The sequence below is a fragment of the Coregonus clupeaformis genome, unplaced genomic scaffold (assembly GCF_020615455.1).
Source record: "Coregonus clupeaformis isolate EN_2021a unplaced genomic scaffold, ASM2061545v1 scaf0272, whole genome shotgun sequence".
NCBI classification, from domain to species: domain Eukaryota; kingdom Metazoa; phylum Chordata; class Actinopteri; order Salmoniformes; family Salmonidae; genus Coregonus; species Coregonus clupeaformis.
This window is the reverse complement of record NW_025533727.1, coordinates 90,786-104,249: the sequence shown is the minus strand read 5'-3', so window position 1 is coordinate 104,249 and position 13,464 is coordinate 90,786. Positions and strand designations below refer to the sequence as shown.

Genomic DNA, 13,464 nt, shown 5'->3' with positions numbered 1-13,464 from the left:
CACACCACTGTAGGTAGGATGACCCGGCACACCACTGTAGGTAGGATGACCCAGCACACCACTGTAGGTAGGATGACCCGGCACACCACTGTAGGTAGGATGACCCGGCACACCACTGTAGGTAGGATGACCGGGAACACCACTGTAGGTAGGTAGGATGACCCAGCACACCACTGTAGGTAGGATGACCGGGCACACCACTGTAGGTAGGATGACCGGGAACACCACTGTAGGTAGGATGACCCGGCACACCACTGTAGGTAGGATGACCCGGCACACCACTGTAGGTAGGATGACCCGGCACACCAATGTAGGTAGGATGACCGGGCACACCACTGTAGGTAGGATGACCGGGAACACCACTGTAGGTAGGATGACCCGGCACACCACTGTAGGTAGGATGACCCGGCACACCACTGTAGGTAGGATGACCGGGCACACCACTGTAGGTAGGATGACCGGGCACACCACTGTAGGTAGGATGACCGGGAACACCACTGTAGGTAGGATGACCGGGAACACCACTGTAGGTAGGATGACCCGGCACACCACTGTAGGTAGGATGACCCGGCACACCACTGTAAGTAGGATGACCCGGCACACCACTGTAGGTAGGATGACCCGGCACACCACTGTAGGTAGGATGACCCGGCACACCACTGTAGGTAGGATGACCCGGCACACCACTGTAGGTAGGATGACCGGGAACACCACTGTAGGTAGGTAGGATGACCCGGCACACCACTGTAGGTAGGATGACCGGGCACACCACTGTAGGTGGGATGACCGGGCACACCACTGTAGGTAGGATGACCGGGAACACCACTGTAGGTAGGTAGGATGACCCAGCACACCACTGTAGGTAGGATGACCCGGCACACCACTGTAGGTAGGTAGGATGACCCGGCACACCACTGTAGGTAGGATGACCGGGAACACCACTGTAGGTAGGTAGGATGACCCAGCACACCACTGTAGGTAGGATGACCCGGCACACCACTGTAGGTAGGATGACCGGGAACACCACTGTAGGTAGGTAGGATGACCCGGCACACCACTGTAGGTAGGATGACCCGGCACACCAATGTAGGTAGGTAGGATGACCCGGCACACCACTGTAGGTAGGATGACCCGGCACACCACTGTAGGTAGGTAGGATGACCCGGCACACCACTGTAGGTAGGTAGGATGACCCGCACACCACTGTAGGTAGGTAGGATGACCCGACACACCACTGTAGGTAGGATGACCCGGCACACCACTGTAGGTAGGATGACCCGCACACCACTGTAGGTAGGATGACCCGGCACACCACTGTAGGTAGGATGACCCGGCACACCACTGTAGGTAGGATGACCCGGCACACCACTGTAGGTAGGATGACCCGGCACACCACTGTAGGTAGGATGACCCGGCACACCACTGTAGGTAGGTAGGATGACCCGGCACACCACTGTAGGTAGGTAGGATGACCCGGCACACCACTGTAGGTAGGTAGGATGACCGGGCACACCACTGTAGGTAGGATGACCCGGCACACCACTGTAGGTAGGTAGGATGACCCGGCACACCACTGTAGGTAGGATGACCCGGCACACCACTGTAGGTAGGTAGGATGACCCGGCACACCACTGTAGGTAGGTAGGATGACCCGGCACACCACTGTAGGTAGGATGACCCGGCACACCACTGTAGGTAGGATGACCCGGCACACCACTGTAGGTAGGATGACTTCTCCCTCTTCATTGCCAGTTCCTTGGACAGGTCCGGGGAAAAAGACAGCCGGCGGCCTTCCCACTGAACACCACCCTTTTCTTTCACCGCTTTAAGTACCTTGTCCCGGCCTGTAGATCGTAGGAAGCGGATGTGAACCGTTCTCGGGGGCCCATTCTTGTCAGGCATGGTTAAACTGCGATGGGTTCGTAGAATTTCGGATTCGTGCCTGTCATCAAATCCAAATCCTTCTGCGATGATTTTCTGCACACACGAGATTAGTCCACCGCCAGCCTCACTCCCCTCTTTCAGATGAACCAATCTCACTGTATTTCTCCTACTTCTGTTCTCAAGTTCTTCCACACGATTCCACAATATGTCCAGCCTTTTCTGGTGATTCTCATTACCCTTCTCCAGACGGGAGACGGCATCCTCCACTGTCGAAATCCGTCCCTCTGCCCCCTCCGTCCTCTTGTATCGCATCAACTTTTTCCTTTAGCTCGGTAGTTGTTGTTGTTATCGTGGAGACATCAGATGCAACATCCAACAAAATCGTGTTCATCTTTCCCATTTGCTCAAATAGATCCTTCAGATTTACCCATTTCTGTGGGTTTCCGTGTTTATCCATGTCTTGGTGGGGGGATTCGGGAGGACTTGCTGTTTGTTTGCTAGTCAATGTGGCCTTTTGTGAATACCGCGTGTTAGGCTTGAAGAAGTGTGTCGACATTCCAACAACGCCACTTTAGCAAGATGTTTCAAAATGTATTAAGACACAAATGAAAGTGTATGACGTTGAATTTCAATTTCAGCTCTCTAAAGTGCTGCCATCTTTTTCGGTGGTCCCACGTGACTCTGCTGTGCACTTTGACTTTAGCACCACCAGTTACCTGAGGCAGACTGTCTGCTGAACACTTTGACTTTAGCACCACCAGTTACCTGAGGCAGACTGTCTGCTGAACACTGTGACTTTAGCACCACCAGTTACCTGAGGCAGACAGTCTGCTGAACACTTTGACTTTAGCACCACCAGTTACCTGAGGCAGACTGTCTGCTTTGACTTTAGCACCACCAGTTACCTGAGGCAGACTGTCTGCTGAACACTGACTTTAGCACCACCAGTTACCTGAGGCAGACTGTCTGCTGAACACTGACTTTAGCACCACCAGTTACCTGAGGCAGACTGTCTGCTTTGACTTTAGCACCACCAGTTACCTGAGGCAGACTGTCTGCTGAACACTGTGACTTTAGCACCACCAGTTACCTGAGGCAGACTGTCTGCTGAACACTTTGACTTTAGCACCACCAGTTACCTGAGGCAGACTGTCTGCTGAACACTTTGACTTTAGCACCACCAGTTACCTGAGGCAGACTGTCTGCTGAACACTGACTTTAGCACCACCAGTTACCTGAGGCAGACTGTCTGCTGAACACTGACTTTAGCACCACCAGTTACCTGAGGCAGACTGTCTGCTGAACACTTTGACTTTAGCACCACCAGTTACCTGAGGCAGACTGTCTGCTGAACACTGTGACTTTAGCAACACCAGTTACCTGAGGCAGACTGTCTGCTGAACACTTTGACTTTAGCACCACCAGTTACCTGAGGCAGACTGTCTGCTGAACACTGACTTTAGCACCACCAGTTACCTGAGGCAGACTGACTGCTGAACACTGACTTTAGCACCACCAGTTACCTGAGGCAGACTGTCTGCTGAACACTGACTTTAGCACCACCAGTTACCTGAGGCAGACTGTCTGCTGAACACTTTGACTTTAGCACCACCAGTTACCTGAGGCAGACTGTCTGCTGAACACTTTGACTTTAGCACCACCAGTTACCTGAGGCAGACTGTCTGCTTTGACTTTAGCACCACCAGTTACCTGAGGCAGACTGTCTGCTGAACACTGACTTTAGCACCACCAGTTACCTGAGGCAGACTGTCTGCTGAACACTTTGACTTTAGCACCACCAGTTACCTGAGGCAGACTGTCTGCTGAACACTTTGACTTTAGCACCACCAGTTACCTGAGGCAGACTGTCTGCTGAACACTGACTTTAGTACCACCAGTTACCTGAGGCAGACTGTCTGCTGAACACTGACTTTAGCACCACCAGTTACCTGAGGCAGACTGTCTGCTGAACACTTTGACTTTAGCACCACCAGTTACCTGAGGCAGACTGTCTGCTGAACACTGTGACTTTAGCACCACCAGTTACCTGAGGCAGACTGTCTGCTTTGACTTTAGCACCACCAGTTACCTGAGGCAGACTGTCTGCTGAACACTGACTTTAGCACCACCAGTTACCTGAGGCAGACTGTCTGCTGAACACTGACTTTAGCACCACCAGTTACCTGAGGCAGACAGTCTGCTGAACACTGACTTTAGCACCACCAGTTACCTGAGGCAGACAGTCTGCTGAACACTGACTTTAGCACCACCAGTTACCTGAGGCAGACAGTCTGCTGAACACTGTGACTTTAGCACCACCAGTTACCTGAGGCAGACAGTCTGCTTTGACTTTAGCACCACCAGTTACCTGAGGCAGACTGTCTGCTGAACACTGACTTTAGCACCACCAGTTACCTGAGGCAGACTGTCTGCTGAACACTTTGACTTTAGCACCACCAGTTACCTGAGGCAGACTGTCTGCTGAACACTTTGACTTTAGCACCACCAGTTACCTGAGGCAGACTGTCTGCTGAACACTGTGACTTTAGCACCACCAGTTACCTGAGGCAGACTGTCTGCTGAACACTGACTTTAGCACCACCAGTTACCTGAGGCAGACTGTCTGCTGAACACTGTGACTTTAGCACCACCAGTTACCTGAGGCAGACTGTCTGCTGAACACTGTGACTTTAGCACCACCAGTTACCTGAGGCAGACTATCTGCTGAACACTTTGACTTTAGCACCACCAGTTACCTGAGGCAGACTGTCTGCTGAACACTGACTTTAGCACCACCAGTTACCTGAGGCAGACTGTCTGCTTTGACTTTAGCACCACCAGTTACCTGAGGCAGACTGTCTGCTGAACACTGACTTTAGCACCACCAGTTACCTGAGGCAGACTGTCTGCTTTGACTTTAGCACCACCAGTTACCTGAGGCAGACTGTCTGCTGAACACTGACTTTAGCACCACCAGTTACCTGAGGCAGACTGTCTGCTGAACACTGACTTTAGCACCACCAGTTACCTGAGGCAGACTGTCTGCTGAACACTGACTTTAGCACCACCAGTTACCTGAGGCAGACTGTCTGCTGAACACTGACTTTAGCACCACCAGTTACCTGAGGCAGACTGTCTGCTGAACACTTTGACTTTAGCACCACCAGTTACCTGAGGCAGACTGTCTGCTGAACACTTTGACTTTAGCACCACCAGTTACCTGAGGCAGACTGTCTGCTGAACACTTTGACTTTAGCACCACCAGTTACCTGAGGCAGACTGTCTGCTGAACACTGACTTTAGCACCACCAGTTACCTGAGGGAGACTGTCTGCTGAACACTGACTTTAGCACCACCAGTTACCTGAGGCAGACTGTCTGCTGAACACTTTGACTTTAGCACCATCAGTTACCTGAGGCAGACTGTCTGCTGAACACTTTGACTTTAGCACCACCAGTTACCTGAGGCAGACTATCTGCTGAACACTGACTTTAGCACCACCAGTTACCTGAGGCAGACTGTCTGCTGAACACTGACTTTAGCACCACCAGTTACCTGAGGCAGACTGTCTGCTGAACACTGACTTTAGCACCACCAGTTACCTGAGGCAGACTGTCTGCTGAACACTGACTTTAGCACCACCAGTTACCTGAGGCAGACTGTCTGCTGAACACTGACTTTAGCACCACCAGTTACCTGAGGCAGACTGTCTGCTTTGACCTTAGCACCACCAGTTACCTGAGGCAGACTGTCTGCTGAACACTGTGACTTTAGCACCACCAGTTACCTGAGGCAGACTGTCTGCTGAACACTTTGACTTTAGCACCACCAGTTACCTGAGGCAGACTGTCTGCTTTGACCTTAGCACCACCAGTTACCTGAGGCAGACTGTCTGCTGAACACTTTGACTTTAGCACCACCAGTTACCTGAGGCAGACTGTCTGCTGAACACTTTGACTTTAGCACCACCAGTTACCTGAGGCAGACTGTCTGCTGAACACTTTGACTTTAGCACCACCAGTTACCTGAGGCAGACTGTCTGCTTTGACTTTAGCACCACCAGTTACCTGAGGCAGACTGTCTGCTGAACACTTTGACTTTAGCACCACCAGTTACCTGAGGCAGACTGTCTGCTTTGACTTTAGCACCACCAGTTACCTGAGGCAGACTGTCTGCTGAACACTTTGACTTTAGCACCACCAGTTACCTGAGGCAGACTGTCTGCTTTGACTTTAGCACCACCAGTTACCTGAGGCAGACTGTCTGCTGAACACTTTGACTTTAGCACCACCAGTTACCTGAGGCAGACTGTCTGCTTTGACTTTAGCACCACCAGTTACCTGAGGCAGACTGTCTGCTTTGACTTTAGCACCACCAGTTACCTGAGGCAGACTGTCTGCTTTGACTTTAGCACCACCAGTTACCTGAGGCAGACTGTCTGCTTTGACTTTAGCACCACCAGTTACCTGAGGCAGACTGTCTGCTTTGACTTTAGCACCACCAGTTACCTGAGGCAGACTGTCTGCTGAGCACTGACTTTAGCACGTCTTGCTGAGAACCATGGGACTGTGTTGTTGTTGTTGTTCATTTGTTTTCCCCTCCATACTAGTGTGTGCATGCGCTGCATCCGGAAGATGGACCACCACTGTCCCTGGGTGAACAACTGTGTGGGAGAGAACAACCGGAAGTACTTTGTGCTCTTCACAGTACGTACCGTTGCATACTGTAACATACTGGGACATTCCATACTGTAGTTTACGTATTCCGTAAGACACCATTACACCTTCAGCCTGCTACTGTAACACAGACGAGTAGCAAATGTAGCTTATGGATTTGCCAATACGTGTTTCCTATATCGGAAAGGTGTGGATTAAGATGTTTTGGGTTGTCAAATGCCCTGAAAGTGACTTCCAGTTTGCGTGACAACGTTGACACTTGACACTGTCTTACCGTGAGTCTCTTTGTTCCAGATGTACATTGCACTCATCTCTCTCCACTCTCTGGTGATGGTGGTCTTCCACTTCCTCTACTGCTTTGAAGATGATTGGACAAGTAAGTCGTTTTGACCTTTTTTTAAAAACCTGGCTGCTCATTGGTTTGATCTACATCTCACGATAACACAATGATTTTTCAATATGCTCCTCTCAACCCTGACGATGGTCTCTGGTTAAGTGTTCCAAGTTACTCTACTAGTTGATCTGCCTCTAGTGAAGTCATAAAGGACAGGACACTCCTTTTTAGTTTGACGTCCTATACTTCCTGACACTCAGTATTCCTTTTGGTCACTGGCACTGCACTGTGTACAGTAGTTCTGTTGGTCACTGGCACTGCACTGTGTACAGTAGTTCTGTTGGTCACTGGCACTGCGCTGTTTCAGTAGTTCTGTTGGGCACTGTGTTTCAGTAGTTCTGTTGGTCACTGTGTTCAGTAGTTCTGTTGGGCACTGTGTTTCAGTAGTTCTGTTGGGCACTGTGTTTCAGTAGTTCTGTTGGGCACTGTGTTCAGTAGTTCTGTTGGTCACTGTGTACAGTAGTTCTGTTGGTCACTGTGTTTCAGTAGTTCTGTTGGTCACTGTGTACAGTAGTTCTGTTGGTCACTGTGTACAGTAGTTCTGTTGGTCACTGTGTACAGTAGTTCTGTTGGTCACTGTGTTTCAGTAATTCTGTTGGGCACTGTGTACAGTAATTCTGTTGGGCACTGTGTATAGTAGTTCTGTTGGGCACTGTGTTTCAGTAGTTCTGTTGGGCACTGTGTTTCAGTAGTTCTGTTGGTTACTGTGTACAGTAGTTCTGTTGGTTACTGTGTACAGTAGTTCTGTTGGTTACTGTGTACAGTAGTTCTGTTGGGAACTGTGTTTCAGTAGTTCTGTTGGGAACTGTGTTTCAGTAGTTCTGTTGGGAACTGTGTTTCAGTAGTTCTGTTGGGAACTGTGTTTCAGTAGTTCTGTTGGTCACTGTGTTTCAGTAGTTCTGTTGGGCACTGTGTACAGTAGTTCTGTTGGGCACTGTGTACAGTAGTTCTGTTGGGCACTGTGTACAGTAGTTCTGTTGGGCACTGTGTACAGTAGTTCTGTTGGGCACTGTGTTTCAGTAGTTCTGTTGGGCACTGTGTTTCAGTAGTTCTGTTGGTCACTGTGTTTCAGTAGTTCTGTTGGGCACTGTGTACAGTAATTCTGTTGGGCACTGTGTACAGTAGTTCTGTTGGGCACTGTGTACAGTAGTTCTGTTGGGCACTGTGTACAGTAGTTCTGTTGGGCACTGTGTACAGTAGTTCTGTTGGGCACTGTGTACAGTAGTTCTGTTGGGCACTGTGTACAGTAGTTCTGTTGGGCACTGTGTACAGTAGTTCTGTTGGGCACTGTGTACAGTAGTTCTGTTGGGCACTGTGTACAGTAGTTCTGTTGGGCACTGTGTACAGTAGTTCTGTTGGGCACTGTGTACAGTAGTTCTGTTGGTCACTGCACTGTGTACAGTAGTTCTGTTGGTCACTGTGTTCAGTAGTTCTGTTGGGCACTGTGTACAGTAGTTCTGTTGGGCACTGTGTTTCAGTAGTTCTGTTGGGCACTGTGTACAGTAGTTCTGTTGGGCACTGTGTACAGTAGTTCTGTTGGGCACTGTGTACAGTAGTTCTGTTGGGCACTGTGTTTCAGTAGTTCTGTTGGGCACTGTGTTTCAGTAGTTCTGTTGGGCACTGTGTACAGTAATTCTGTTGGGCACTGTGTACAGTAGTTCTGTTGGGCACTGTGTACAGTAGTTCTGTTGGGCACTGTGTACAGTAGTTCTGTTGGTCACTGTGTACAGTAGTTCTGTTGGGCACTGTGTTTCAGTAGTTCTGTTGGGCACTGTGTACAGTAGTTCTGTTGGTCACTGTGTACAGTAGTTCTGTTGGGCACTGTGTACAGTAGTTCTGTTGGTCACTGTGTACAGTAGTTCTGTTGGTCACTGTGTACAGTAGTTCTGTTGGTTACTGTGTACAGTAGTTCTGTTGGTTACTGTGTACAGTAGTTCTGTTGGTTACTGTGTACAGTAGTTATGTTGGTCACTGCACTGTGTACAGTAGTTCTGTTGGTCACTGCACTGTGTACAGTAGTTCTGTTGGTCACTGCACTGTGTACAGTAGTTATGTTGGTTACTGGCACTGTGTACAGTAGTTCTGTTGGGCACTGTGTTCAGTAGTTCTGTTGGTCACTGTGTACAGTAGTTCTGTTGGGCACTGTGTTCAGTAGTTCTGTTGGTCACTGTGTACAGTAGTTCTGTTGGTCACTGCACTGTGTACAGTAGTTCTGTTGGTTACTGTGTACAGTAGTTCTGTTGGTCACTGCACTGTGTACAGTAGTTCTGTTGGTTACTGTGTACAGTAGTTCTGTTGGTTACTGTGTACAGTAGTTCTGTTGGTTACTGTGTACAGTAGTTCTGTTGGTCACTGTGTTTCAGTAGTTATGTTGGGCACTGTGTTCAGTAGTTCTGTTGGGCACTGTGTTTCAGTAGTTCTGTTGGGCACTGTGTTCAGTAGTTCTGTTGGGCACTGTGTTTCAGTAGTTCTGTTGGTCACTGTGTTTCAGTAGTTCTGTTGGGCACTGTGTTCAGTAGTTCTGTTGGGCACTGTGTTTCAGTAGTTCTGTTGGTCACTGTGTACAGTAGTTCTGTTGGGCACTGTGTTCAGTAGTTCTGTTGGTCACTGTGTACAGTAGTTCTGTTGGTCACTGCACTGTGTACAGTAGTTCTGTTGGTTACTGTGTACAGTAGTTCTGTTGGTCACTGCACTGTGTACAGTAGTTCTGTTGGTTACTGTGTACAGTAGTTCTGTTGGTTACTGTGTACAGTAGTTCTGTTGGTTACTGTGTACAGTAGTTCTGTTGGTCACTGTGTTTCAGTAGTTATGTTGGGCACTGTGTTCAGTAGTTCTGTTGGGCACTGTGTTTCAGTAGTTCTGTTGGGCACTGTGTTCAGTAGTTCTGTTGGGCACTGTGTTTCAGTAGTTCTGTTGGTCACTGTGTTTCAGTAGTTCTGTTGGGCACTGTGTTCAGTAGTTCTGTTGGGCACTGTGTTTCAGTAGTTCTGTTGGGCACTGTGTACAGTAGTTATGTTGGGCACTGTGTTTCAGTAGTTCTGTAGGGCACTGTGTACAGTAGTTCTGTTGGGCACTGTGTACAGTAGTTCTGTTGGGCACTGTGTACAGTAGTTCTGTTGGGCACTGTGTACAGTAGTTCTGTTGGGCACTGTGTACAGTAGTTCTGTTGGGCACTGTGTACAGTAGTTCTGTTGGGCACTGTGTACAGTAGTTCTGTTGGGCACTGTGTACAGTAGTTCTGTTGGGCACTGTGTTTCAGTAGTTCTGTTGGGCACTGTGTTTCAGTAGTTCTGTTGGGCACTGTGTTTCAGTAGTTCTGTTGGGCACTGTGTTTCAGTAGTTCTGTTGGGCACTGTGTACAGTAATTCTGTTGGGCACTGTGTACAGTAGTTCTGTTGGGCACTGTGTACAGTAGTTCTGTTGGGCACTGTGTTTCAGTAGTTCTGTGTTGGGCACTGTGTACAGTAATTCTGTTGGGCACTGTGTACAGTAGTTCTGTTGGGCACTGTGTTTCAGTAGTTCTGTTGGGCACTGTGTTTCAGTAGTTCTGTTGGTTACTGTGTACAGTAGTTCTGTTGGTTACTGTGTACAGTAGTTCTGTTGGTTACTGTGTACAGTAGTTCTGTTGGTTACTGTGTACAGTAGTTCTGTTGGGAACTGTGTTTCAGTAGTTCTGTTGGGAACTGTGTTTCAGTAGTTCTGTTGGGAACTGTGTTTCAGTAGTTCTGTTGGTCACTGTGTTTCTGTAGTTCTGTTGGGCACTGTGTACAGTAGTTCTGTTGGGCACTGTGTACAGTAGTTCTGTTGGGCACTGTGTTTCAGTAGTTCTGTTGGGCACTGTGTTTCAGTAGTTCTGTTGGTCACTGTGTTTCAGTAGTTCTGTTGGGCACTGTGTACAGTAATTCTGTTGGGCACTGTGTACAGTAGTTCTGTTGGGCACTGTGTACAGTAGTTCTGTTGGGCACTGTGTACAGTAGTTCTGTTGGGCACTGTGTACAGTAGTTCTGTTGGGCACTGTGTACAGTAGTTCTGTTGGGCACTGTGTACAGTAGTTCTGTTGGTTACTGTGTACAGTAGTTCTGTTGGTCACTGCACTGTGTACAGTAGTTCTGTTGGTCACTGCACTGTGTACAGTAGTTCTGTTGGTTACTGGCACTGTGTACAGTAGTTCTGTTGGGCACTGTGTTCAGTAGTTCTGTTGGGCACTGTGTACAGTAGTTCTGTTGGGCACTGTGTTCAGTAGTTCTGTTGGGCACTGTGTACAGTAGTTCTGTTGGGCACTGTGTTCAGTAGTTCTGTTGGGCACTGTGTACAGTAGTTCTGTTGGGCACTGTGTACAGTAGTTCTGTTGGGCACTGTGTACAGTAGTTCTGTTGGGCACTGTGTACAGTAGTTCTGTTGGGCACTGTGTACAGTAGTTCTGTTGGGCACTGTGTACAGTAGTTCTGTTGGTTACTGTGTACAGTAGTTCTGTTGGTCACTGCACTGTGTACAGTAGTTCTGTTGGTCACTGCACTGTGTACAGTAGTTCTGTTGGTTACTGGCACTGTGTACAGTAGTTCTGTTGGGCACTGTGTTCAGTAGTTCTGTTGGGCACTGTGTACAGTAGTTCTGTTGGGCACTGTGTTCAGTAGTTCTGTTGGTCACTGTGTACAGTAGTTCTGTTGGTCACTGCACTGTGTACAGTAGTTCTGTTGGTTACTGTGTACAGTAGTTCTGTTGGTTACTGTGTACAGTAGTTCTGTTGGTTACTGTGTACAGTAGTTCTGTTGGTCACTGTGTTTCAGTAGTTCTGTTGGGCACTGTGTTCAGTAGTTCTGTTGGGCACTGTGTTTCAGTAGTTCTGTTGGGCACTGTGTTCAGTAGTTCTGTTGGGCACTGTGTTTCAGTAGTTCTGTTGGTCACTGTGTTTCAGTAGTTCTGTTGGGCACTGTGTTCAGTAGTTCTGTTGGGCACTGTGTTCAGTAGTTCTGTTGGGCACTGTGTTTCAGTAGTTCTGTTGGGCACTGTGTACAGTAGTTATGTTGGGCACTGTGTTTCAGTAGTTCTGTTGGGCACTGTGTACAGTAGTTATGTTGGGCACTGTGTACAGTAGTTATGTTGGGCACTGTGTACAGTAATTCTGTTGGGCACTGTGTACAGTAATTATGTTGGGCACTGTGTACAGTAGTTCTGTTGGGCACTGTGTACAGTAGTTCTGTTGGGCACTGTGTACAGTAGTTCTGTTGGGCACTGTGTACAGTAATTCTGTTGGGCACTGTGTACAGTAATTATGTTGGGCACTGTGTACAGTAATTATGTTGGGCACTGTGTACAGTAGTTCTGTTGGTCACTGTGTACAGTAGTTCTGTTGGTCACTGTGTTTCAGTAGTTATGTTGGTCACTGTGTTTCAGTAGTTATGTTGGGCACTGTGTACAGTAGTTCTGTTGGGCACTGTGTACAGTAGTTCTGTTGGGCACTGTGTTTCAGTAGTTCTGTTGGGCACTGTGTTTCAGTAGTTCTGTTGGGCACTGTGTTTCAGTAGTTCTGTTGGGCACTGTGTTTCAGTAGTTCTGTTGGTCACTGTGTTTCAGTACTTCTGTTGGTTACTGTGTACAGTAGTTCTGTTGGTTACTGTGTACAGTAGTTCTGTTGGTTACTGTGTACAGTAGTTCTGTTGGTCACTGTGTACAGTAGTTCTGTTGGGAACTGTGTTTCAGTAGTTCTGTTGGTCACTGTGTTTCAGTAGTTCTGTTGGGCACTGTGTACAGTAGTTCTGTTGGGCACTGTGTACAGTAGTTCTGTTGGGCACTGTGTACAGTAGTTCTGTTGGTTACTGTGTACAGTAGTTCTGTTGGTCCCTGTGTTTCAGTAGTTCTGTTGGTTACTGTGTTTCAATAGATCTGTTGGTTACTGTGTTCAGTAGTTCTGTTGGGCACTGTGTTTCAGTAGTTCTGTTGGTCACTGTGTACAGTAGTTCTGTTGGTTACTGTGTACAGTAGTTATGTTGGTCCCTGTGTTTCAGTAGTTCTGTTGGTTACTGTGTTTCAGTAGTTCTGTTGGTTACTGTGTTCAGTAGTTCTGTTGGGCACTGTGTACAGTAGTTCTGTTGGGCACTGTGTTCAGTAGTTCTGTTGGGCACTGTGTTTCAGTAGGTCTGTGTTTCAGTAGTTCTGTTGGGCACTGTGTTTCAGTAGTTATGTTGGTTACTGTGTTCAGTAGTTCTGTTGGTCACTGTGTTTCAGTAGTTCTGTTGGTCACTGTGTTTCAGTAGTTCTGTTGGTCACTGTGTTCAGTAGTTCTGTTGGTCACTGTGTTTCAGTAGTTCTGTTGGTCACTGTGTTTCAGTAGTTCTGTTGGTCACTGTGTTCAGTAGTTCTGTTGGTCACTGTGTTTCAGTAGTTCTGTTGGTCACTGTGTACAGTAGTTCTGTTGGTCACTGTGTTCAGTAGTTCTGTTGGTCACTGTGTTTCAGTAGTTCTGTTGGGCACTATGTTTCAGTAGTTCTGTTGGTCACTGTGTTTCAGTAG

The 13,464-nt window shown here is 48.2% G+C and overlaps 1 protein-coding gene across 3 annotated transcripts in view; it reads left to right on the top strand.

Annotated features, from left to right (window-relative positions):
• The window catches only part of LOC121542588 (palmitoyltransferase ZDHHC3-A), a 41,617-nt gene that overhangs the window by 14,844 nt on the left and 13,309 nt on the right, over positions 1-13,464 (top strand). For all 3 annotated transcript variants that reach the window (XM_045214514.1, XM_045214513.1, XM_045214515.1), the window contains exons 6-7: positions 6,494-6,590; positions 6,855-6,936. In XM_045214514.1, the coding sequence (XP_045070449.1) occupies positions 6,494-6,590; positions 6,855-6,936 (179 nt within the window). The remainder of the gene's footprint in view (positions 1-6,493; positions 6,591-6,854; positions 6,937-13,464) is intronic.